We start from the raw sequence: 24,999 nt of genomic DNA, 5'->3' as shown, positions 1-24,999 counted from the left end.
TAATGAAATCTATGAACTCTTTCTTTAGCAGTTTCTTCTCTTAGTGGCCCATAATTGGCATCAACCCTATCTTCTATCAATTGTCCCACCTCATTAAACTGAGCTACTTCAGACAATGGGTTCCTTGTTTTCCATTTCTGTATGACATTTTAAAAGGTTATACTGGAATTTCTGTAATTTAATAATAGACTGTATTAAAATGGTTATAAGCACATAACTGCCACAACTAACATCTGCTAACTTTAGCCATAGAGTGCAACAATAATTGACTTGATCACAGGCGTTTTGTTAGTGTTTCAGCCACATGTCTTATGACACAATGAGTCAGCATGTTCAAAGGTTTAGAGAACAAAAACAGATTATTTTATTTCTGATGTGAATTCTCAAAGGAAGATCCAACCCAAGCCTTGATCCAGTTTTTTAAACCCTCCACGCTGGAGATGCACACTTGGGGCTGCCCACCCCAGGAGAGAGTACTGAGCTCCAAACTGCAGCATTTGATGGTGTTTGCATCCTTGCCTTACACGTGCACAAGCCAGATTTGAAGTCAGCGCAGCACGGTGAGCCTGCGTGTGTGCACGACACACCATCTCACGAAAGTCAGTGAATACTGGTAATTTTAGGTGTATCAGCATTTTCCAAAGCTCAATACAGCTTCAATCTAATGACATGCTCTGCTCGGCTTATGCTATTCTTGGTAGATGTGCTATTCCGAGTGAAGTCTCCCAGACAAGATAATGGTGCTGTGTGTAATTGGGCAGCATTTATAAGTGTGGGTTGGGTCGGCGTGCTGTTCATCACCATGTAAATTAATTCTGCCAATGGAAATTAGTACAAATGTGTGGAAAGGAAAGATAACAAGATGATGATTGTGTGCTCTGGTGCACGGACACACACACAACACGCTAAGGTGTTTGAATAGTGAGTGAATGTACAAAAGATCAGGAGACACACATCACATTAACAGCCCGGTGATTTAATGCAAACTTAATTATAGAAGATGTGTTTGCGCTTCAGGAAAGGAAAATTGGTTCATCCATGACAACAGTGCACTTATTTTACCAGTTAAACTCTCCAGCTTTTTGTCTGGAAGATACAAACATCTGTGCTTTTCAGAATTTTAAGCACAAATGCCCCTTTTGCCCCTCCAAATTGACTGTCCTTCAAAGACAGCATTAAACAAACTGGCCCAGTATGACCGCCCACTAATTGCTTTCCTGCCAGGACAGCAGAGATTTACAGACTCCGCTGGCCTTATGGGACCTGGTCAAAACAAAACAACTCTGACAGCCTCTAACGGTCTCGAGAATTGGTGCAGTGGTTTGTGTTTGTGTGTGCGTGTATGCATGGTGAACGTGTGTGTTTTTACTAGATCTCTCCAGAAACTGGGAAAAGCAGCAAGAGAGAAAGAACAAAAGAGACCATGAGCGGCTAATGGCTTTCCCACAGGGCCATCACTTACTCTAACTCACAGTAAAAAGTGGCAAGCCATAGGGGAGCAGGAACTGGGAAATTTCATTTTCTAACAAAACTGGTAGCAGTGTTTTCTCTTCCAGAATGAGAAACAGTCCCAGTGATGAACGTCTGACAAATGTGGGTGAAAATGAAATTTGCGTTCTTATAATCGTGGTAGTTTTCTTCAAGCATGCTCTAATGCTGCCTGAAGAGCATGAATTGCTTTGAACTCAATGACAGTCTGCCAGGCAAGCAGAAGGAATATTGGATTTACATCAGGCCGAGTGAGCAGAGAAGCATGTATAATTAGTAAATATGACGATTAGAGTCATGTGAAAAAGAGAGTACACCCTCTGTTAGCTGTAAGGAAATAGTAAAAAAAATGATCTGGTCCTTAGCAGTGCTTAAAATGAGGTAAACGCCTCAGCTCTGTACCATTTAGACATTTGTGTGAGTTAATAGATGGTTGAAATAAGGTTAAATTAACCACTTATAACAGCCTCAAAATATATCTTTTCAACTTTAATTTTTCAACCAATTTAGATGTAATGTCTCTTTTAAAAAGGCTATAGACTGGCCAACCAAAACTGAAAACAGTGTCATTTTTTTCTGGGGAAATGATAATAAAATTAAAGATTCTCTGTAATGTCATCAGAATTTTGTAAGCCTGCAGTCTCAGACTCAACATTATTACATACGTTAAACCATCCTGATTCCAACCTCTGCTTGGCATCACTGTTGTCTGGAGCAACCCTGTCAGTAGCTGAGAAGGTAAAAAAAGAAGTGCAGGGCAAATTGTTGACATCAGGTTGATTGACAGCAGAAAATTATTCATAAAAATAGTCCTCTTAAAAGCCCAGCAGGCAACCAGAACATGTTGTATGTAAGGATTCATTGATTTTATTGATTTTCCCGCTGCCACAGAGGACAAAAGAACACCAGAGAGCTCAGAGTGACAGTAAAACAGTATGATCACTCATTACTATTAAAAATACCCTACAGTGTATAAATACAAGATGTCTGTGTTGGTGTGCTTCACAAACACTAAAAAAGGATGTCAAGACAAAGAATATTATGTCTTGGGATCAGTGCATCTTGAAGACAGGATTTTGTGATTTTTATAAAAGAACTGTAGAAAGAAAAGTAGCTGCCAGTGCAACTCCTGAGCCTCCTGGCAGAAGAAATTTTTACCACTTAATCTTAATTCCTCCAGAATTAACATGGAAAAGCTTTCATTGCTCCTCCTATCAAATTGTGCCCTGGCCTGAAAATCCATACAGTCTGACAGTCTGAAAATCTGACAACAGAAGGGTGACTATCATTGTGAAATTTCACTGAATGCAAACTGTGGAAAAAGCTTTAAATGTCATTTTGTCAAAAGACTGAAACAGTGGTGACATCATAGCTACATATTATAGTGCAACATAGAGAAACCTGCATATAAAAAAATGCATGAATTTTATGAATTTTGCAGAATTCCAGACTGTCAAAGATTGTCTGTCGATGCAACTAAGATACCAGTATGAGAGGCATATATTATATCCTTCCTAAATAAATGCACTATGGCACTATGTACACTCTGGCTCTCTTCCACAGCATGTCTTTTGTCCTGTCTTGCTTCTGCTGGATGGCCCCGCCCCTCCCTGAGCCTAGTTCTAACGGAGGTTTCTTCCTGTTACAGTTTTTTCTGAATGCTTAAACCCTAACTGTGATTCCTGTAGCACAATCTCTAAAACTATTCAGACTTATAGCAAAACCACTCACTGAGTTTGCAAAACTAAAAGCACAAAAACTGCTTTGCACTCAGTTTGCAATTTTGTAACACACACTTTGCAAAACTGTAGGCACAATTCACTGCACAACACTCAATTACCAAATTTCCAACACACTCCTAGCAAAAGTATACACATGTATGGCTATCATTAACACTAATTTGCCAACTGTCTGGCACACTTTCACATGTGAAAACTTTTTTAGATAATTAGTTCACTTTGCAATCAGCCTAAGCACTATAATACAGGTAAGCTGTGTGTGCGGAGTACAATGGAGGGAGCAGAAAGAGTGAGAAGTAGAGGAGGCCGAGGAAGAGGACGTGGAGGTGAAGAAGTAGGACGAAGAGGACGACAAGGACAAGGAGGAGCAAGAGGAAGACGAGGAGGGGGGAGAGGAAGATGAGGAGGGGGGAGAGGAAGGGTAGGAAGAGTAAGAAATAGAATTGCTGATGACATCAGAGCTACAATAGTGGACCATGTCATCAACCGTGGAATGACCCTGAGGGTAGCTGGCCAACGGGTCCAGCCTAACTCGAGCCGCTACACTGTAGCAAGTACCATAAGGACATCTTGAAATGAGAATCGGTTAGTACAGTCACTTCGCACAAAGATTTGTAGCACTGCCATATGCCAATGAGAAACACACCAATACCATTGATGTAAAAATACTGAAATTGTTACTTTACAGAATTGCTAGATGACCAGATGCTGGGGGCAGAGGAAGCATGTTCACTGCAGACCAAGTAACCCATATAGTCATTATAGCGATTGCAAATAATCCTATACTTGGAAATAAACACTTGTGTTTGTTTTGATGTGTTTGAATAAACACCAGTACTTGAAGTTTGGATCCCTCTATGCTTATGGATCTATGACAGAAGTATGAGCTCAAACTGACATGGCCTACCTTGTGCACAGAGAAAGCAAAAGCCAGATGTGTTTTGTATTCATACCATCAGTGTGCAGTTGGCGCATTGTGTGCTTAGTAGATGATGGCTTGTGTGTACTGTTTGATACGGAAACACCATTTTTACGAAGGTGTGAAGAGTTAATCTAGCTGTGTTTGCTTTTGCAAGAGAACTACAATGTTTTGATGATTGGGTGACAGGTTTTCTTATTTGTGTGAAGAGTTTTGCAAAATTAGCCAATAGTTACAAAAAATGTGCTTAAGCAATCAGAAAAAACTGTAAAAGGGAGTTTTTCCTTCCCACTGTTGCCAAAGTGCTTGCTCATAGAGGATCATATGATTATTGGGTTTTTCTCTGTCTATTATTGTAGGGTCTGTTTTACAATATAAAGCACCTTGAAGTGACTATTGTTGTGATTTGGCGCTGTATAAAATTTAAACACACACACACACACACACACACACACACACACACACACACACACACACACACACACACACACACACATATATATAATTGAAATTGAAATTGAAACTGAATTGAAATTTCAGAAATCCTGTTGTCCTCCTTTGGCTATTATGTTTGCCAAATTTTCAATATCAAAATTTTTCGTAGAGGCATGTATCGTATCAGTTTGTTCTCACATTATTGTGTTCACAAAGTTGTCCATGCAGCGCCCACCCCAAGCCTTTCAAGCTGACGGGTAAATATATTTAAACTGTTTCGTGTAGCCAGTGGAATGTTATACAAGCATATTTTGTAATTAGGAGCACGAATAATGTATTTCCTTGTCTTCTTGTGTTTTGATTGTCTTTAATTAATGTCTTTATGCTACCCTGTAACAACAACAATAACAACAACAACAGGAAGGACATTTTATGGGTCAATAAATCTATTAATTAATGTTACTGGTTACCTGATTGTGACTTCACTGTAAAAAATGAAAATCACTCATGCACAAAATGCAGTCATGCATTCACACAAGTCAAAGTCACGTGAGTAATCCTAATTGGCCAGTTTTTGGGGAAGTAGATGGCAGCTTTTGTTGATATGACCCTCCTCTGCTCTTTTCCCGAAAAGCAGGCGACCATCACTGTTGGGCACAAGCTCAGGTTTTATATACCTGGTAACTGATCTAGCACCACTATTCTTGGCCGTTCACACTTTATGTGTTATTTAAGAATCTAATGCTACCTCTCCAAAGCATTTGCTGACATTTTTATGGCATAGACTAGCAACATGTGCAGTATAACTGTGGTCTCACTTTTTGTTGACTCCACACTTGAAGTGAACACCCGGTCCTTTAAGGCATATATGAACAGAATGCATCAAACTTTATGTGAATTATGGGAAAAAAGCCCATCAGTAACGCAGCGAGGTGCACGGAAAAGCTTCTGGTGATTTGTTTCTAGGTGTTTCCGAGCAGAGCTGCATGCAGAATACTTATTTACTGAATATCTCAAACTGATCAGAATCTATGATCATCAGTCGCTCTGACAGTTAACTCTGAGTCAAACCACTTCCACACATGAGCACTTTAACCATGGAGGGAAAAAACAGAAGCGTTGTCTAACAACCTCTGATAAAGCATTAAAATTCTGCTCTAGTAAGCAGCGCATCTATTCTGTGCACCAATCAATTCACTCATTACCTCTGCCAGTCACTTCGTTTACCTCATTGGTCCATATGTTCATTCAGCCATTCCTTCAACAGTGTGAGTTGCTTGCACTCCACAGAGACTCTTACTTTGTCACTAACTTCTCTTCCTCCTGCCATGTTTCCATTGTATGAATCGTGTGATACATGTGCAAAATATTCTGGCAGGGTGTTTTATTCATGCTGATTACTGCTGCATTGCATGGACTACCGACACAGCTTTAAGCACTAACATCAGCATCACCATCACACCAAAGAGATCTTTTTTCAACTGTGGCTTCTTTTCTCTGCCTGTCATTTGCAAACACTCAGGAAAAGTGCTAGCCATGATCTCATTTGCTAATTGTGTGCGCCTCCAGCAGCTGCGAGCCGCCCGTCACTTCATACTGATGGCCTACGTAGGGAGGTGTGTGCGTGCGTGGAAAAGGGAGTGTGGCATTGGCTTGTTTTTCAGCAGTAAATCTGTCTGATGAGAGACATTTCACACTCTCCCTTATCTCCCTGTGGTGTCAAAGAGAAAAAACACTCAGTGCTTGCAGAGAAGTTCTATAAAGAAGTGATACTGACATAGAGATGTATGCCTTGAGGTGAATGATTCAGAAGCATACTGACTGACATGTCAGAAGCAGACAGCTATTTGTATGGTCTGAATAATTAAGAGGCGACACAGGAGAATACAAACAGCAGCAGATTCATAAAATGACTTCAGTATCATTGGCAGTGGTGTATCACTGCCTCCTCTACCTCAGTGTAGAGGAGGCTAGACTACAGTCTATCTGCAGATTAAATTAAATCTCATTCACCTCCTTTTTACTGAAGGTTTTGGAAGCTGTAAAGATTTAGATACAGACATGATTTGCATGTGATGTTGTGATGACTGCTGTCTTTAGGGGTCACCACAGCTGCACACACAACTGCATCCATGGATCTTCTCTGTCGTCTTCCTCTTCAGCATCTTTTTTCCAGTATATCCCTTCTCTGCACATGTATAAACCATCTCAGCCTTGCCTAACCTTGTCTCCAAAAAGCTCCATCCTGGTCACCCCCAATAAAAATATTCACTTCTTCAGTTCTGACAGATTTTTGTCAGTGCTACCGTCCCCAAACTATACACTACAGCATGTCTCACTACCATCTTGTAAACTTCTCTTTCACTCCTACTGCTGTCCTGTCACAAATCTACCTAACCATGCCACAACTCCTCCTGGGAGATGACACCCACAGCAAACTCTGCAACTAACTGTCTGCAGGCAGGGCTGGAAATCTTAACACTTCAACCCCAAAACATAAATATCGTATCTGTTTGATTATTTCTTGGATTTCTGTGTGGAGGTGTGCAGCCTGACTAACCCAAGCTGGGAGAACTAGTGACCCCTGACACTCTGAGGTTTGCAGCATCAGTGGATTAGACGTGATTCTTCACTGTACAACCAAACATGTTTTCCGGCTACACAGGACGAATAACTTTATGGCTAAAACCTTAATCACAGGAGACTGCAATTAAAAGTTTTGGTTACCTGAAAATGAGCCAGTGATATCCTCTTTATGTTCACTTCAAATCTAGTCAGATCCTATTCCATGAGAATCTAAATAAAATCCCTCAAAATAGTCAGACACCTGGGAGACAATCAGGGACTGAAGCAGTTTTTCCTTTGTCCCAACTGGCCTGGTACTATGAGGGATTTGTGTCCAAACAAGCAAATAAACGGTTGATTGACCTTTAAACGTTTTTTTGTTTTTATGCTTTGCACCTCGGAGCCACAAAACCTACACAGCTGTTCTGACTCTGCCAGACAGAATCCCATTTGAAGGATGAATAACTGGTAACTGATTTTTACAATCAATTTAAAAATCGATGTTGGTATTCTCTTTGGATATCTAATTGTATAATTGAATTTGGACTATTTTTTGAGAGCCTTAGTCTGCAGTGATTTAAAGGTTGTGTTTAATGATACAGAAACACACTCAATTTGAATTGCAGCATCACATCAGCTGTGTTCTTGCATGAAAAGCAGAGTGAAGATGGAACAGGATTAACACTATCCCCGCTAATAATGCGTGTGTTATTCTTGAATATTTAGTTCACTGCACATATAAGCATCATACTCTTCTGCACTCTTTTGTGTTTGCCTGGTTATAAACGTAAGAGTGTAACGTGTTGACAGCTCTTTCTGATGTCAGGATGGGGGGACAGTAACCTGCTTAGTGTGCATATGCAAATTCAATTATACGCTCCTGGTGTTTTAAAACGATTTTGAAGGAATCGTTCTTAATAACAAGAAGATAAGACAGCAGTGCTTTAAAATGAGTTAGCACACTGGCAAAAACACTTCCAAATGTGACTTTCGTTGAGCTTAAAATGTTCCTTTTTGATAAAGCAGATAGTTAGTTAGGGCTGGATCATGTGACCCTGAAGCCTAGGTTGCTGGGGATTTTCCATGATGCCCTGAGTGTTTCTTTTTCACTCACAACATGCTGAAACAGCAATCGTTTAATCATTAGTTATTATTAAGCTCTGGATCTCTTCCACAGCTTCTCTTTGTCCTGCTTCTCTCAACTCACCCCCAACCGGTCTCAGCAGATGGCTACCCCTCCCTGAGCCTGGTTCTGTTGGTGGTTTCTTCCTGTTAAAAGAGAGTTTTTCCTTTCCACTGTTGCCAAGTGCTTGCTCACAGGGGGTCAGTCTAAACTGTTGGGGTTTTCTCTGTATTTTTGTGGGGCCTTGCAGTACAAAGTGCCTTAAGGCACTGTTGTTATTTAGCGCTATATAAATAAAACTGAAATTGTACTCTTTTCATAACAGTGTCATGTATATACATTTGGTAATCAAAGACATTGAATGCTTGTTAGACCATGTTTTTTTCTCACTGCCTCACGATTTGCCTAGTTGTAAGTCCGTCTGGACTTGATGAGGGAAGAACTCCACTCAGGAGCTTCTAATCTGGACTAGACACGTGGATTGAGCGACACCTTGCGGTGAACACGAAAAACAACAACAAACTGACACCAGCAAGAAGCGGAAGCGTGCGGTTTGTCCTTTCCGACTTTCTGTAAAGCGGCGTCAACATGTCGGCCCCCTTGACAGTAAGTTACCCTTCAAATTTCGACTTATTACTGCATTAAGCTGACTAAATTACATGTTGTACGTAAGGCAGGCCCGGCAGGCTTAAAGCGCATGGTGTTGTTAGGATTTTGCAAGGTAGCTGAACCATATAAATACGATAAGAGTAACGTTAGCTAATGTTAGAAAAGACCTGTGGTTGAATTTGTGTGAGACACGTTTTTACATAACCTAACTGTAAGATACGTAATTATGGCAAAATCTCCGTGTCTGAATGGAAAACAAAAACCACACTGTTAACAGACATGTGCTGTCATTGATTCTCTACTTAGGTTTAACCTGACAGTAGTCACCGTTCATATCCTCCATCCCATTTCCTGTCTCTGTGCACAGTATCTACACAGATGTTGCCAGCGATCAGTTCTCCTCGTTGTTGCTAGGCGACAGTGGAGCACCAACTCAGCATCTCCTCCTCCTCTGCACAGGAGACTCCTCCTGTTCCTCACCCAGCGTTTCTATGATGTAGAGATGCTCCTCAGGTGGAGGTATCAGGCACAAAGGAGCCAGCTTCAAAAGAAAAATGTGTAGGACTCATTTTGGGACTTTGTAACATGATGATGCACCTGTTCCTGCTCCTGCTGCTCTCTGTTGTTTGGTGTAAATCACTGACTTTTCTGCTACTTTTACTTTCTTCCAGCTACTATAGCTACACACAAAGGTTTTATGGGCCAGACATAGCATCAGCGTATTACATCTTGAGTCTGAAGGGAGGATTTAGGTAAGTGCCTTGTTCCCTTGTGCCTGCACTGTAGCTATAGAAGGATTGTTTACATATTTAATAACTGTCCACCAAACATTTTCAGGTTTAATAATGGTCAGTTTTTTCTTGAAATCTTGAAAAATAGTTCCAGGATGAAATTTGAGCCGTGTTGCAAACATTTCTTGCACAGAAACAGTTTATTGAAGGGAGAAAAAGAGAAAAGGTTCAGATATGCCAAATTACTCAGCTGGCCTGAATATCATTGGTAATAAGATAAGATAAGATAAGATAGAACTTTATTAATCCCTCGGGTGGGTTCCTCTGGGAAATTCGACTTCCAAAAAAAGCACAGCAACGACCGGAGTTACAGTTACAGAATTGTTATATATATATACACACACACACACACACACATATAAATACAGAGACAAATATAAATAAAATATACAAAGGGGATAAATAGAATAAATAGGAATAAAAAATAAAAATACAAGTGAATTGCACATTTCAAATATTGAGTCTATTGCACTGTTGACTATTTACAAAAAGTATTGCACAAGGTATTGCACAGTGAGGTGAAGAGGCACTACAGCTTAGTTGTTCCCCCCTCCTTTGTCCTCCTGTTTCCTGTTTCCCCTCCCTCTCCCCTCCAGAGAGGAGTTAAACAGTCTGATGGCGTGTGGGACAAAGGAGTTTTTAAGTCTGTTAGTTCTTGTCTTGGGGAGAAGCAACCTGTCACTGAACAGACTCTTCTGATTGTTTATGGCCGTGTGCAGAGGATGCCCAGCATTGTTCATAATGTCCAGCAGTTTTTTTAGTGTCCTTTTCTCTGCCACTGTCACCAGAGTGTCCAGCTTCATGCCGACCACAGAGCTAGCCTTCCTGATCAGTTTCTCCAGCCTGGATGAGTCCCTCTTTGCTGTGCTGCTCCCCCAGCACACCACAGCATAGAAAAGTACTCCAGCAACCACCGACTGGTAAAACATCCTCAGGAGCTTCCTGCAGATGTTAAAAGACCTCAGCCTCCTGAGGAAGTACAGTCGGCTTTGGGCTTTTTTATACAGGTGCTCTGTGTTGCATGACCAGTCCAGTTTGTTGTCCACCCACAGCCCGAGGCTCTTATGGAGTAATTAATCCAAATTTGAAATTTGTGGTTCAAATTATTGAACACAAACATCTTCACTGTGAGATGGGGATCACAGTGAGTGTCTACAGCCAACAGTAAAACATAGTGGAGGCTCTGTCATGGTTTGTGGCTGCATTCCCAGTGGTGTTGGGTCAAAGCTGATTGGCTGCATCAGATTTTGATTCAACATGCAATACCATGTTGAAAGTGTCTGATTGGCAACAGCTTCATTTTTCAGCATAAGAATGATCCCAAAACACTGGCAATGCAGTAAAAACTCACAGTGAAACACTGATAGTGTTATGGATTGGCCTCTCCAGAGCCCAGACCTCAACATTAGTTAAGCAGATCAGTGAGACAAAGAACAGAACAAAATGCAAAACATCGAAAGAAGAACTTTTAAGAAGCCTGGAGCACTATTCCTGAAGAAAGCTTGACCAAGAGAGTTCAGGCTGTGCTGAAGAATAAAGATGATGAGCAGATGAGTCTCATGACAAAAGCACTAGAGTTGGATACTTTTAAACTTTTTAGTTTTTTCTTTTCTCTTGCTATTGCTGTTTCGGGGATGTGTATATATATATATGTATGTATATGTGTGTATATATATATGTGTGTGTGTGTGTGTGTGTGTATACGTGTGTGTGTGAAGTGTTTGAGTTAAGTTCTTGTCTTTGTGCTGCTGTGATCCATGATTCTCAGGTATGTCGGCCAGTCTGAGTGGTTTCGTACAAACCAGAGGGGCAAATTCAGCTGGGACTTCTTAAATCACAAAAACACGCCTATAGAAGAAGCAGACATGAGTTATACCATCATCAACTACACAGGACTGGAAAATTTGGGTACTGAGTTCAAACTTAATTTTTTCACTTGCTGATAATTAATTTCTTTAATATTCAGCAAGCAAGTCTAGTTTCTGATCTGATTTATGTCACCACAGAGAGGCAGCGATCTTTGCGGACTCTAAAATTAAAAGGCTGTCCTGAAGTGGACGACTGGTTCCTGGCCAGGCTCCATTTGTTCCAGGACTCTCTGGAGGAGCTAGACATCTCACATTGTCCACGCATCACCACAGGCGGCCTGGCTGCGCTCAGGAATCTCAAGTAAATGAGCCAAAATGCATCAAAATACTAGTTAATATCACTAGTGATATTTGTTATAATACAGTTTTTTCTGATTGCTTAAGCACATTTTTTGTAACTATTGGCTAATTTTGCAAAACTCTTCACACAAATAAGAAAACCTGTCACCCAATCATCAAAACATTGTAGTTCTCTTGCAAAAGCAAACACAGCTAGATTAACTCTTCACACCTTCGTAAAAATGGTGTTTCCGTATCAAACAGTACACACAAGCCATCATCTACTAAGCACACAATGCGCCAACTGCACACTGATGGTATGAATACAAAACACATCTGGCTTTTGCTTTCTCTGTGCACAAGGTAGGCTATGTCAGTTTGAGCTCATACTTCTGTCATAGATCCATAAGCATAGAGGGATCCAAACTTCAAGTACTGGTGTTTATTCAAACACATCAAAACAAACACAAGTGTTTATTTCCAAGTATAGGATTATTTGCAATCGCCATAATGACTATATGGGTTACTTGGTCTGCAGTGAACATGCTTCCTCTGCCCCGAGCATCTGGTCATCTAGCAATTCTGTAAAGTAACAATTTCAGTATTTTTACATCAATGGTATTGGTGTGTTTCTCATTGGCATATGGCAGTGCTACAAATCTTTGTGCGAAGTGACTGTACTAACCGATTCTCATTTCAAGATGTCCTTATGGTACTTGCTACAGTGTAGTGGCTCGAGTTAGGCTGGACCCGTTGGCCAGCTACCCTCAGGGTCATTCCACGGTTGATGACATGGTCCACTATTGTAGCTCTGATGTCATCAGCAATTCTATTTCTTACTCTTCCTACCCTTCCTCTCCCCCCTCCTCATCTTCCTCTCCCCCCTCCTCGTCTTCCTCTTGCTCCTCCTTGTCCTTGTCGTCCTCTTCATCCTACTTCTTCACCTCCACGTCCTCTTCCTCGGCCTCCTCTACTTCTCACTCTTTCTGCTCCCTCCATTGTACTCCGCACACACAGCTTACCTGTATTATAGTGCTTAGGCTGATTGCAAAGTGAACTAATTATCTAAAAAAGTTTTCACATGTGAAAGTGTGCCAGACAGTTGGCAAATTAGTGTTAATGATAGCCATACATGTGTATACTTTTGCTAGGAGTGTGTTGGAAATTTGGTAATTGAGTGTTGTGCAGTGAATTGTGCCTACAGCTTTGCAAAGTGTGTGTTACAAAATTGCAAACTGAGTGCAAAGCAGTTTTTGTGCTTTTAGTTTTGCAAACTCAGTGAGTGGTTTTGCTATAAGTCTGAATAGTTTTAAAGATTGTGCTACAGGAATCACAGTTAGGGTTTAAGCATTCAGAAAAAACTGTAAGTACTTCTTTATTTCTTTTACTGTCTCTGCCTGCTGCAGGGGACTGAAGCATCTGAATGTCTCATCCCTACCTGGGATTTCAAATCCTGGCCTGGTCATCATCCTGCTGGAGGAAATGCTACCACAGTGCCAGATCACAGCTAATGGCTACGACCACAATCTGAGGAAGGTGGAAGAAGAAGAAGAGGAGCAAATGCAAAGACAGAGGTAGCATGTGGATTGGGATGGAAATCAGAGAGGAAACGGGCAATCTCTTCTGTCTGTTCATGTGCCATCTCACTCGATACAGCCTGTGAGACATCAGAGAAATGCAGCATGGAGAAGGGCAGCAGATACAACAGCAAGAAAAAATTAGCAGAGCCAATATATCTGACTTATGCAGCAGTTCACAAATCCCAGAATACACATTTTTCCTTAGAAACAGGTGGTTGCCGGGGGTCACTGACTGGTCTTTAGGCCTTTAGGCCTTTCCATTGACCTCAATATCAGACTTATAGTTTATGAAGTCAAATGTGATTAAACAATCACAAACCCAACAAACTGGGTTGCTTTAAACCAGAATCAGTTTATAGGTATGTACACATATGTGATGTAAATTTATATGCCACCTAAACCGTTTCTGTCTCAATTGTTGCTGAATGTAAATATAAGTGTAAATATAATAAAGACTGACAAAGAATAAAGAGTGTGACAATTATTGTTAGCTTTACTGCCAACTCTGAGTTGGCAGTTCGTCTTGTAACCGGAAGGTTGCCGGTTTGAGCACTGGCTCGGACAGTCTCGGTCGTTGTGTCCTTGGGCAAGACACTTCACCCGTTGCCTACTGGTGGTGGTCAGAGGGCCCGGTGGCGCCAGTGTCCAGCAGCCTTGCCTCTGTCAGTGCGCCCCAGGGCATCTGTGGCTACAATGTAGCTTGCCATCACCAGTAGTGTAAAGCGCTTTGGGGTCCTTAGGGACTAAATAAAGTGCTGTACAAATACAGGCCATTTACCATTTACTCTTGTCACATGTTTTAAAGATAGTGCAAGCGATGTCGTCACACATCACAGCGTGTCTGTATGTATTTGTAATCTGCACTGCAGGAGCTTATGTGAGGAAACTAAAGCCCATAATCCAGTGTGAGCCTTGTTCTGCAGCAGTGTCAATGGACTGATGAAGACACCTATGAGAGAAGAGTGAATGTGGGTGAAGAAACTGCTGCTACTTTTGTATGTAAATATACCATCTCAAGTCATTTGGTAGCATTTATTTTGTTATGTTGGATAGTACTGGAAGCTATATTAAAGTACAAAATGTATAATAATTTCAAATGTTAAGTAACAGTTTACTGACTACATGCATTTTTGGTGATATTTAATATAATATCAAGTATTGGGATCAGCTGTAGTGATGGGCACAGCGAGGCTTTGTGAGAGACTGAAACGCTGGAAGGAGTTGTGCCAGAATTAAAATGAGGTTTTGAACCAATCTGACACCCGCAGCCTTCTACTGACACCTACTGGCCACTTTTTCCTATTATCACATGTATTGAAAATGCTATTTTGTGAAGCAACACCAAAACAAATTAATTTATAAAACAAAATATATGGAGAAAAGGCTGCTGTGTTTATTGTAATATCCACACAGGTTGTGAGGATTTGAATGTCGTCCACTTTGTAGGTGAGCTCAGTGTAAACCAATGGATTTTGTGGAACATGATTCGTCTATGGTAGAATGAAGTGTGAATGAATGCAGCTAATTATTTCATGGGACATGAAAATAAATAAGAGAAAGTCGAAATGGTCCTCAATTAGTAATTTGTGGGTGGAAACTTCCTTACCCTGAGGATTGTTTGAGGTTTTAGTTTGCGAGCAAAGTAATTGTCACATTTATGGCCAGTTTTCTGACCTTAAATTGTGTGTTAGTAAATCAGATTCACTGATAAGGGATGTCTGTTCGTGTTTCCATGGGAGTGACCAGTCGAACAGTGACCATTAAAAATTTGAATAATAATTATATATATATATATATTTATTTATTTCAAACAAATTCTCCAGTGGACATCACACTCACGGTGAATTAAGTAAAAAAAAAACAAAAAAACAAAATCTGATATGAAAGAAAAAAGGAGCACGTGATCTGTCAGCCTGAGATCTGAGATGAGAAACTAGAAATTACACTCTAAATGATTACATCACCCAAGGAATGCGGGAAAAGGTATTTTGTGGTATAGACTGTAAGTAAATATCAAAATGTATTATTATTATTATTATTTACCTGGAGGCAATTTTTGTATTCAAAAATATATCATAATTATATAATAATATAAATTAATTTTAAAGCTGTTTTAGGGTTAAAACCAAGAAGCAGCAGTTAAGAACTTTCCAAATGCTGGTATTGGCATTGGATAGATGCTAGCATGACAGGATTGATGATACTTTGTTTCTGTCCTCGAAGTTCAGTATGTAGTCCACTGCATTTTTGGAAGTGAAGAAGAAGAAGAAGAACATCAAAAATGCACTCTGAAAAATGTCTGAGCCTTTATGTTTGACTTTGGTATCTTATTTTTTTAATTATTAAAAAAACTAAACATTTTTTTTTATAGCTAATAGCACATTTAAACAACAGAAGTTGATCAATAAAACCTTAAAGACAGCCACATTTACATTAAAAGAAGAAAAAAAAAACAGTTTCAAAATAAAAAGTTGAAAGGTGTGTTTTGTTGTGTTCATTAATTATTGTGGAAAGCAAAAATGACAGTGATTTATTGGTCATTAAAATGTGTTCAGAATTTCGAAATTGATTATGATTCATCTCACAAGTCATAACACACTGCTCCCGCTACATAAGCTGGCTTTATGGAGTAAAGGTCTCAGTATCGGTATTGGTATGGGCAATACTGACCGCGTCTTTACTTGGTGTTACATCAATACGTAACTTTGCAGCATGGTACAGCACTACCCACCTGTCGAAACTTGTGTGAAACACATCAAACTGTAAATTAGCATTGGCCACATGATGTGGGTGCTTTGGTTGGAACCACACCACCGAGCAGTGTTTCGGAGTAACTGGAGTCAAATAGTCTTATCGAAAGTCCCAAACTGAAGGTAGGAACAGACTTTTCTTGTGAAGCTGAACAAAAGAGTAAGCACGGACCGCGTTTGTGACGGACAACAACAGAACAGCTAGCTGTGTGTTAGATACCTCTCATAACTTCTTAAAATTCGGCATTTAAATCGATTGTCATCAGAACCCTTGTGGTGTAAGATCCTCAGCAGACGGATAAATGTCTGATTCGTCAGGTAGGACGGATGTATGATAGTTAAATTTCGGTTAAACTTCGAGAATGTGTCGCTGTTTCTGCGTGCTAGTGTAGCTAGCTTCAAAGCTAGGTGCATTCGTTTTACGTGAAACTGTGCGGTGAGTTTGACGTGCTGTTTTATTTTTACATTTGTAGAACTTCCTAAATCAGAAAAAGAGGAGGAGGTCACTCCCGAACCAGAGGTGAGAATAGTAGTGTGTGTGAAGCAGTGAATGCTAGCAGCGAGGTGTGGTTAAATCCGTCAGATTGACATAATCCAAACAAAACCCTCATTTGTCAGTGTCTGAGACAGGAAGAGGTGATAAAGCTGTTCAGCAATATTTCAGTGCAGTGTAGATAAATGTGATATGCTTGTAAATGTTAGTATTGTTTCCTATGCAGGAACAATCCGACGACAGCAGTGAAGACGAGGCTGCAGGAGACGTAGACAGTACGTGAACACATAGACACGGGATTTATAACTTCTGTATTTTCATTTTCACTCTTACTTTACTGCTTACATCCAGTGATTGGACTGGTTCCCAGTTGTATATATTTCTGCTGTTAGTTTGACCATTGTGCCAACCCAGCAGTATAATGTACTTCTTAGTAGCTAAATCCCAAGATATACTTTACTACTTGTGACTAAACAGTGTCAGTGTCCTCTGCATTTTCCTGCTAATGCAGTGGCTGTGCTGAGACATGTTTTATCAGACTAGGAGCTGCCTCTTGACTTGGCTGAATGTATCGATTTCTGCCTTTATCTGATTTTCCCTGTGTTCCCATCAGTGGATTTCATGCGCAACCTCTTCTCCAGCGCGCTGGGCCTCAGTTCAGCTGAGAAAGTCCTGGATGAGCTGACTCTGGATGGAGTGGCACGATACATAAACAGCGGCAAATGTGAGTCTTTGCCCGCCTTCACTCTGCCCCCCACCGGAGTGGATCGATTTACCGCTTACGAGCCTGTTTCCACAATGCAGTTATTATTGATTGAGCCGCAAGCTTCTCTGCTTTCATGCAGGTAAAAACATCATCTGCATGGTTGGAGCAGGAATATCCACATGTGAGTATCTCTCTTTTATATCACAGAATAAGCACTTAAACTGCTTAAAGATCACCTCTTTTATTAATTACTATTATTATAATAATCATTATTATTCTTAATGAGTAACTGAACATCATTTCTCTCTACAGCTGCTGGAATCCCAGATTTTCGCTCTCCAGAAACTGGCCTGTATGCAAACCTGCAAAAATACAACTTGCCTTACCCAGAGGCTATTTTCCAGATAGATTACTTTAAGGTTTGTGAGAGATTGTTTTGGACATGCTTGAGGGGAGATAGTGGCTATAAAACTTTGCCCATTTATTACTCACTTCTTAAACAACTTTGTATTCGCTAATATTGACACAAAAAACAACATATTAATTACTGTCGGCCTCGAATTCAACACATTAAACCATAACTCATATTTCAGTCAAAAAACTACTTTTTTATGTTCATTTTCAGCTCAATTTGTTTTATTCTTGGACTCTCCCAGAGTAGGTTCCCATGATTCACAGCTCAAAATAAACCCCTCAGATCATCCACTATCTGAAACATATCTCTTGTAGCTTTCTTTGCCCTCCCTTTAAACCATGTTTCTTGTGAATGGCTTTGGCCATGTTTAGTATGAACACGCACCATTGTAACAGGATAAAGTAAGTAAACACATAAAAGGTCAACTTCAAGGCTTTGGCTTTAACTCATCTAGATTTATCTTGTAACTTTTTTGAAATTGTTATTTTAGAAAAAAAATTATCTTTTTCTCCGTCTCGTATTTCAGAAACATCCAGAGCCATTCTTTGCCTTGGCAAGGGAGCTTTACCCGGGACAATTTAAGGTACAACACGCACACTTGCGGATTATTTGTCACATGTGTTGTTATATAGAAAACTACAAATGGCCTCACACTGTGTTCATTCTCTCATGTTGGACCTTTGCGGGTGTTTAGCCAACAATCTGTCACTATTTCATGAAGATGTTGAAAGACAAGGGCATCCTGAGACGCTGCTACACACAGGTAGGAGGAACACTCGCTTTTCACAAATGAAGTCACTATTGCTGCATTTACATTCCCGCCTGTGTTCATTCAGAATATCGACACGCTGGAGCGAGTAGCCGGGCTCGAAGGAGACGACCTAATCGAAGCTCACGGGACGTTCTACACGTCACACTGTGTCAGCTTCTGCTGCCGCAAAGAGTACAGCCTGGAGTGGATGAAAGGTGTGGTGTTTTTGTTTTCTTGCTTTGGATTGTTGCTTTAGTCTGATTAAGAGACACTTGGAATCTTAACTTTCTCCTGCTGTCTTGTAGAGAAAATCTTTTCTGACGACATTCCCAAATGTGACAAGTGCAGCAGTTTGGTTAAACCAGGTCAGTAGATGTTCATTTGTTTAAATGTTAGTAATGTTGAGTTTCAACCATGACTTTTAGAAAGTCTCTCTCTTCTGCTTTTTCTTACACAGATATTGTCTTCTTTGGAGAGAACCTACCTGCCCGATTCTTCACTTCAATGAAGATGGTGAGTGGACACCAGCGGCTTGTGAACATTCTGGCATATTTTGAGGAAATGTGATGCAGCTACTTAGTAACAGTAAACGTTGTTTTTGGGTTTGGTTTTTTTTTTTTGGTAAACCTTTCAGGATTTTCCTCGTTGCGACCTTCTCATTGTTATGGGGACATCCCTTCAGGTTCAACCATTTGCGAGTCTAGTCAGCAGGTACTGCAGCTCAACTTTCACATTCCTGTCTGAGCACAGAGACCGCCACAGTAATTGTCTGGTAGTAGACCACAGACCTGCAGGAGAGTTTGTTTGAGAGCTTTTGCACTCAACCACATTTTATAATTTCATGTAGATCTGGTGAAAACTTTATTTTGTGTGTTTCTTTTTCATTTAGGGTTTCAAAAAATTGCCCCAGACTGCTCATTAACATGGAGAAATCAGGGCAGGTAAGCACTCACCACTTCCTTTTCCTTCTTTCTTGGATTCTTTGTGCAGGCTTGTGTTGATGTGCGTCTCTGTGCAGGTTAAGCCCATGATGAGTTTGTTTGGTTTCGGCGAAGGGATGGACTTTGACTCAGACAAGGCTTACAGGTGATAATGAGACACAGCTACTCCTCTCCATAGCTTTACTCTGCATTTGCCGTTTACTACAAACTAATATAAACAAAAGATCTTAATGAGTGCAGTGTACTGTAGCCGTACCTTTACATTAAGCTGCACAATATATGTGTCAAATACAGTTTAACAGATACTCAGGAAAAGGTTTTTTGTTTTATGATTTAGTTATTTTTATGTGAAATGTATGCTGTAAGTTCAGACTGATGCACAGAGTAATGAACACACATCACGCAGGCCACCATTTTACAACCAGAGGGCACCAAAGACTTATCTCTGTCCCAAATGGAATTGGTAGATACTTTGAATATACTACATTTTTTTTCATACTACTCACTACATTAATGATTGAACTAATTTATAACTACGTTGCTCAGTATCTGACTTGCTAAAAAGTTTCTATGAAACTGAAAAGTCATCGAAAGTTATCAGATTCCCTTTAAATCAGCGGTCCCCAACTTTTTTTGCGCCACAGACCGGTTTAATGTCAGACAATAATTTCACGGATCGGCCTCTGCGGTTTTGCGGATAAATACAACAAAATAAGATTTCACGACCAAGACAAAAACTGTGATATTTTGTAAATATAATAATAAACGCGTATTCACTGTGTAGTTGTGTAACTTTATTAGCAGTGTCCTCCTAAAATCCGCCAACAACATGAGATTAACAGCCTTCTCTCTGCCCCTTAGCTTTCTGGTCGCTATGGTAACATGTAAATATTTCTTTCAAAATAAGACGCACAACTACAACACGGGAAAAGACCTAGGGAAACCAAGTTAACAATAAAAACCCTGAAACCATCAATTTCACACCCGAGCCTCAAATCTTGCAGCCCGGTACTAAACGCCTCACAGACTGGTACCGGCCCGGGGGTTGGGGACCGCTGCCTTAAATGACCAAGAAAGCTTTAGTGGAAGCAGTGAGTTTAATTTATTAGCATCTTGTGCCAAAACAAACAAAAAGCAAATAAATTAAAATGATGGTTATTTTTAAACTGCTTTCTTCAGTAAGGTGTCCATTGCTGCCTTATTTGCAGCTCAGTTTATGCTGTAAAAGATAAGCGGTGCTGGTGTTGTCAGTGAAATAAAAAGTTGTTTTGCACTAACACGTTGCTATTTATTTGCCTCTCTCTCCAGAGATGTAGCTCACATTAGTACTTGTGATGATGGATGTTTGGCTCTAGCTGATCTTCTGGGATGGAAGGTAAGTTACATGTCCCCTTTCAAGGATGCTGTCCTATGTTATGTTTTTGCTATGTTTTTAGGCCTATCATGTGTAAGGTTAAAACAAGTAAACACTGCTCAGAAAGTGATGGGAACACTTGATCATCAAAATATAACATAAAGTAATTTTAACTTCAGGGTATCAGTCTGTCTGGTTGGGAAGCAGAAACCACTGTGAGTCCATTTCACCTGCTTTGGTGCAAATGAGAGTGACAACAGTTGTACTGTAGAGGTGACAACCACTAAAAAAAATTTTGCGTGTGGACCATTTCTTACCTTTTTTTTTTTTTTTTTTTTTTCCCTTTTCTTTTTTTGGCTGTTAACTTTTTTTGATCTAGTTCTGCATTTTGCTGGTGTCCTTGTCACTGCTGTTAGGATGACACAGTGCCTGCAGTCAATTCAGATTGTACAGATAGTTCAGCTCATAGGCACAGCCATAAGTGCTGTCACACAGATGTTTGCTGTGCCTCGCAGCACAGGGCAGTAGAAGCAGTAGAAGCCGGCCTAGCAGGAGGGTCAGTGTCTGCTTCTTTGTGGGAGGAGGAACAAGAGCGCATACTCATACATATTTAACACAACTGTCAGAATCAGACTACATTAGGGTAGCACGAGGGCCTCATGTCCTTCAGTGGGACCTTTGCTGATAGTGCAGCACCATGCAGCTCGATTAACCTTTGCAAGAGAGGAAGTGGTGGGTCTGTCACTCCAGACCTGCTAGCTGAGAACCTCTGGGATGTCTTATATTAGTGGTGACCCATTTTCCTTGCAGATGAGAGCAGGATCAGACGGATCACATGTGACAGGCATGAAAGAGTCTGGAGACGTTGTGGTGAATGATATGTGATATGACCAGCTTGGCAGAGGATCAATGATGTTCTGTGGAGGCATATCCTTAGACAGTGTTAGCCAACAGTGCTTACTACTGTTAGGTACTGAGATGAAAGTTTCATTATGCCAGCGAAGATCCTGTGTTCCTCCTGGTGTAGGACAGTAATAATAATAATGGATTGGATTTATATAGCGCTTTTCAAGGCACCCAAAGCGCTTTACAATGCCACTATTCATTCACTCTCACATTAACACACTGGTGGAGGCAAGCTACAGTTGTAGCCACAGCTGCCCTGGGGCAGACTGACAGAAGCGAGGCTGCCATATCGCGCCATCGGCCCCTCTGGCCAACACCAGTAGGCGGTAGGGTAAAGTGTCTTGCCCAAGGACACAACGACCAGGACAGAGAGCCCGGGGATCGAACTGGCGACCTTCCGGTTACAGATACGCTTCCCAACCCCCTGAGCCATGGTCGCTGTGCACAGTAGCCGTGCTCATGTGGCCAGAGTGCATAGGCTGTTCTTAGATGATGCTGGCATTGATGGCATTAACTGGTCCTCACATGCCCCAAAACTGAATCCAACTGAGAACCTTTGGGACATCCTATATCGGTGCATCTGAAGCAGCCAAACAGCAGCAGGGAGACCCTGTTGGACATCATTCACCATCTCATGAGGCCTTTAGAATGTTGTGTACATGCATGTGGAGGCCATAAACATTACTGAGCTGATCGGATTTAAATTTTGAACTTTAGATTTTTTGTGCGATTATGTAGCCCACAACGTGTTGATTACTTTGATGATTTTGTTTAGGAAAAAAACAATGTGTCTAAAGATTTTTAACTGCTCTTATTTATTTTGTTTGTTTTTGAGCAGCAAAAACATCCTAGTGTCAAGGTAGCCTATTGTAGATCATTGTGAAGTTGTGGTTTTCCTGATGGAAGAGGTGTCGCAGTACAAAACAAAAAAAAAAGCTTGAGCTGTTTGTCTTGTAGCTTTTCTTGTTGCCACCACTTTGGGCTCCATATCTCAGTGACTCAGCTGCATTAAAGCTCTTGTTTGTTACGTCTCTCCAGGCAGAGCTGGAAGAGCTGGTGAAGAAGGAGCACGCCAAGATCGACAGTCAGGATGCAAAAGAGAAGGCCAGTGAAAACAAAGGAGCGACAGCCAAGGCGAGCTCTGCATCAGCGCCACCAGAACCCAAAGCTGAGGAGTAACCAATAAAAAGCTCCCTGATTAAATGAAGCTCCTGTGGTGATGTCACAGATTGAAGTGGCATCGGGGGGTTACCTGGAAGCGAGGCTGTGGTGGACTTTCTGACATCTGTTTATATCAGTCATTTGCATTTTTTTTTTTTTTAACTCAGTCTAAACTGTTTATCACTTTCTCTGTGGCTCGGCAGATTTTATGTTGCAACAGAACCTATTGTTCATTTATCTGTATTGCAGTAGCACATAGCGTGCCCATGTGCGTTGTGGTTAATGTCTCTAAAACAGGCGCCATTGCACTTCACAGCGGCTCAGACGAATATGCAAACCAGCAATTGAACATGTGATATTTTGTTTAATCAAAAATGATCTTTTCTGTGAAGATAAGCGGGCTGTTTTAGGTGCTGTGTTATTTCCCTCAAGCCAAAACCTGCTGTGCTGATAACTTTCCTACTAACAAAATTAACTTCCTGATGGGTGACTGCAGTTGGGCACATGGCTCTTCTAAAATGTCTCAATTTGTAATTTACCGTGTTTTTCATGTTCCTCTCATGTTTAATTTTTTTTAATGATGTTTAAAAAAAAAAAAAGCAATGTAAAAAATGCAAAAGAAAGTCTACACCTAAGTTGATTTGGGGCATGGGGGACATGAGAAGATCTGGTTTTATTGTAAACTTGTGTGATCATGAATTGATTTGTGGGTTTAAAAATACTCGGGTGGATGCAATAACATTAACATCTGTACAATGTCACAGGAACCAGTGCAACCCCCTGCAATAAATTTTACCTTTTCAAAGCTGATCATTTTCACTTCTGTTAAGTCTTTCATAGAGGAGTTGGTTACACTGTGGTTATGTATGCTACATGGACAAAGTATAGGACCACATGCACAACACACCTACAGGAGCTGCTCAGAAACCACTGCCATGACGCTCCTGCTTACGTTAAAGCCAGGGGGGGTCTGCAGATGTTGGGTCTTGGTGACTTTTACACACCATCACCTCACCTCGGCAACACCGCTTTGTATACTTCATACCTGAGTTGCTGTGATTCCTAAATCGTTACCGTGGCACTCTTGAATTAAGTGAGATTTTTAGAACGACTCTTTCTGTCGCGAATGTTTGTGGCTTAACTTTGTACGCCGGTACCAATGAGACCAATCAATGCTAATATTGTTTCTTTATTATGTGTTCTGCTATAACAATGTATCACACCTCAGTGTAATGGATCTCCTAAACTTCATCCTGATGACAGCATCCTTCCAGGGCCTTGAGGTTTCTCTCTCTCCACTGCTGCCCTTGTCACACAGGAAAATATCGCTTTAGCCCTGCAGCCTCAGTCTACCCCATATGGTGTAGATTGTTTTTTGGAGCATCTACCTGCATAAATCTGCATAAGAATGAATGCTGTTTTCCCCAAAAAGGCTGTTATTTTTCAACATTTTCCAACTTCTCGCAGGCTCTGCAGGCATTTCATTCAGGAAACAGATTTTACAGGAGAGCTCAGAAACACTATATTTACACCAAATACACCACACAGAGTAACCTAGGTAACGTGGTAAGATACAGTCTGCCTCATGTGCCTAATTTTGTCATGCTTCAAAATATTAAAAAATCTTGTTGAGAAACTTTAAAAAAAGTGCACACATTATATAAACATGAAATATATGGTCTTGGCCTGTTTCTGTCACTACTACAGTGATGGGTGTTTTCTAACAGTTTTTTCCTGGCTCTGTATGATGTCAGAGAAAGGAGCTTATTAGGGTCACATCAGGCACACAGCGTTGGCTGTGAACATCGAAGGTCCACCTTCATATTGCTTAAGCCTCCTGTTTACACGAAGAAGTCAATGACAAGAAAGGTGGGTTTAAAGGAAGAGGAGGAGCCAAAGCAGATCATAGACCAGGGATGTCAAACTCATTTTACAGTATAGGCCACATTCAGTCTCGGTGTAAAGAAGTGTAATGGCATATTTAATCCCTGGAATATCTTAATATATAATTGCCCAGACTGTCCTGTAATAATAAAACAAATTTCTATAGTAGTTAACTACATTGGTGTAGTGTGAATGGTCCTGGGGGACCTCTTCACTAAGAGGCAAAGATGTAAAACCTATGA

At 40.7% G+C, this 24,999-nt stretch overlaps 2 protein-coding genes across 3 annotated transcripts; both read left to right on the top strand.

The window, feature by feature from the left end:
• Positions 1-8,788: 8,788 nt before the first annotated feature.
• dmac2 (distal membrane arm assembly component 2) lies at positions 8,789-13,892 on the top strand. Of its 2 annotated transcripts, none has more exons than XM_085479263.1 (6): positions 8,789-8,875; positions 9,246-9,436; positions 9,550-9,630; positions 11,438-11,577; positions 11,676-11,838; positions 13,223-13,892. In XM_085479263.1, the coding sequence occupies exons 1-6, from the start codon at positions 8,858-8,860 to the stop codon at positions 13,392-13,394; spliced, it is 765 nt and encodes a 254-aa protein (XP_085335389.1). In that variant the 5' UTR covers positions 8,789-8,857; the 3' UTR covers positions 13,395-13,892. The 2 variants fall into 2 exon arrangements, with proteins under 2 accessions (XP_085335389.1, XP_085335388.1); XM_085479262.1 differs by lacking the exon at positions 8,789-8,875 and adding an exon at positions 8,924-8,990.
• A 2,404-nt stretch (positions 13,893-16,296) lies between these two features.
• sirt2 (sirtuin 2 (silent mating type information regulation 2, homolog) 2 (S. cerevisiae)) lies at positions 16,297-23,683 on the top strand. The gene is made up of 16 exons (XM_085479261.1): positions 16,297-16,464; positions 16,620-16,666; positions 16,866-16,914; positions 17,253-17,363; positions 17,485-17,526; positions 17,658-17,764; positions 18,287-18,343; positions 18,455-18,523; positions 18,597-18,726; positions 18,817-18,876; positions 18,969-19,024; positions 19,146-19,222; positions 19,401-19,452; positions 19,530-19,597; positions 20,761-20,827; positions 22,751-23,683. The coding sequence occupies exons 1-16, from the start codon at positions 16,449-16,451 to the stop codon at positions 22,889-22,891; spliced, it is 1,149 nt and encodes a 382-aa protein (XP_085335387.1). The 5' UTR covers positions 16,297-16,448; the 3' UTR covers positions 22,892-23,683.
• Positions 23,684-24,999: the final 1,316 nt, after the last annotated feature.

Source organism: Copadichromis virginalis, linkage group LG14, assembly GCF_057382275.1.
Source record: "Copadichromis virginalis isolate Kocher_CV1m ecotype Utaka linkage group LG14, C_Virginalis_male_GT1.1, whole genome shotgun sequence".
NCBI classification, from domain to species: Eukaryota; Metazoa; Chordata; class Actinopteri; order Cichliformes; family Cichlidae; genus Copadichromis; species Copadichromis virginalis.
Note: the sequence above shows the minus strand (reverse complement) of the source record. Positions and strands in the feature narration are given on the sequence as shown.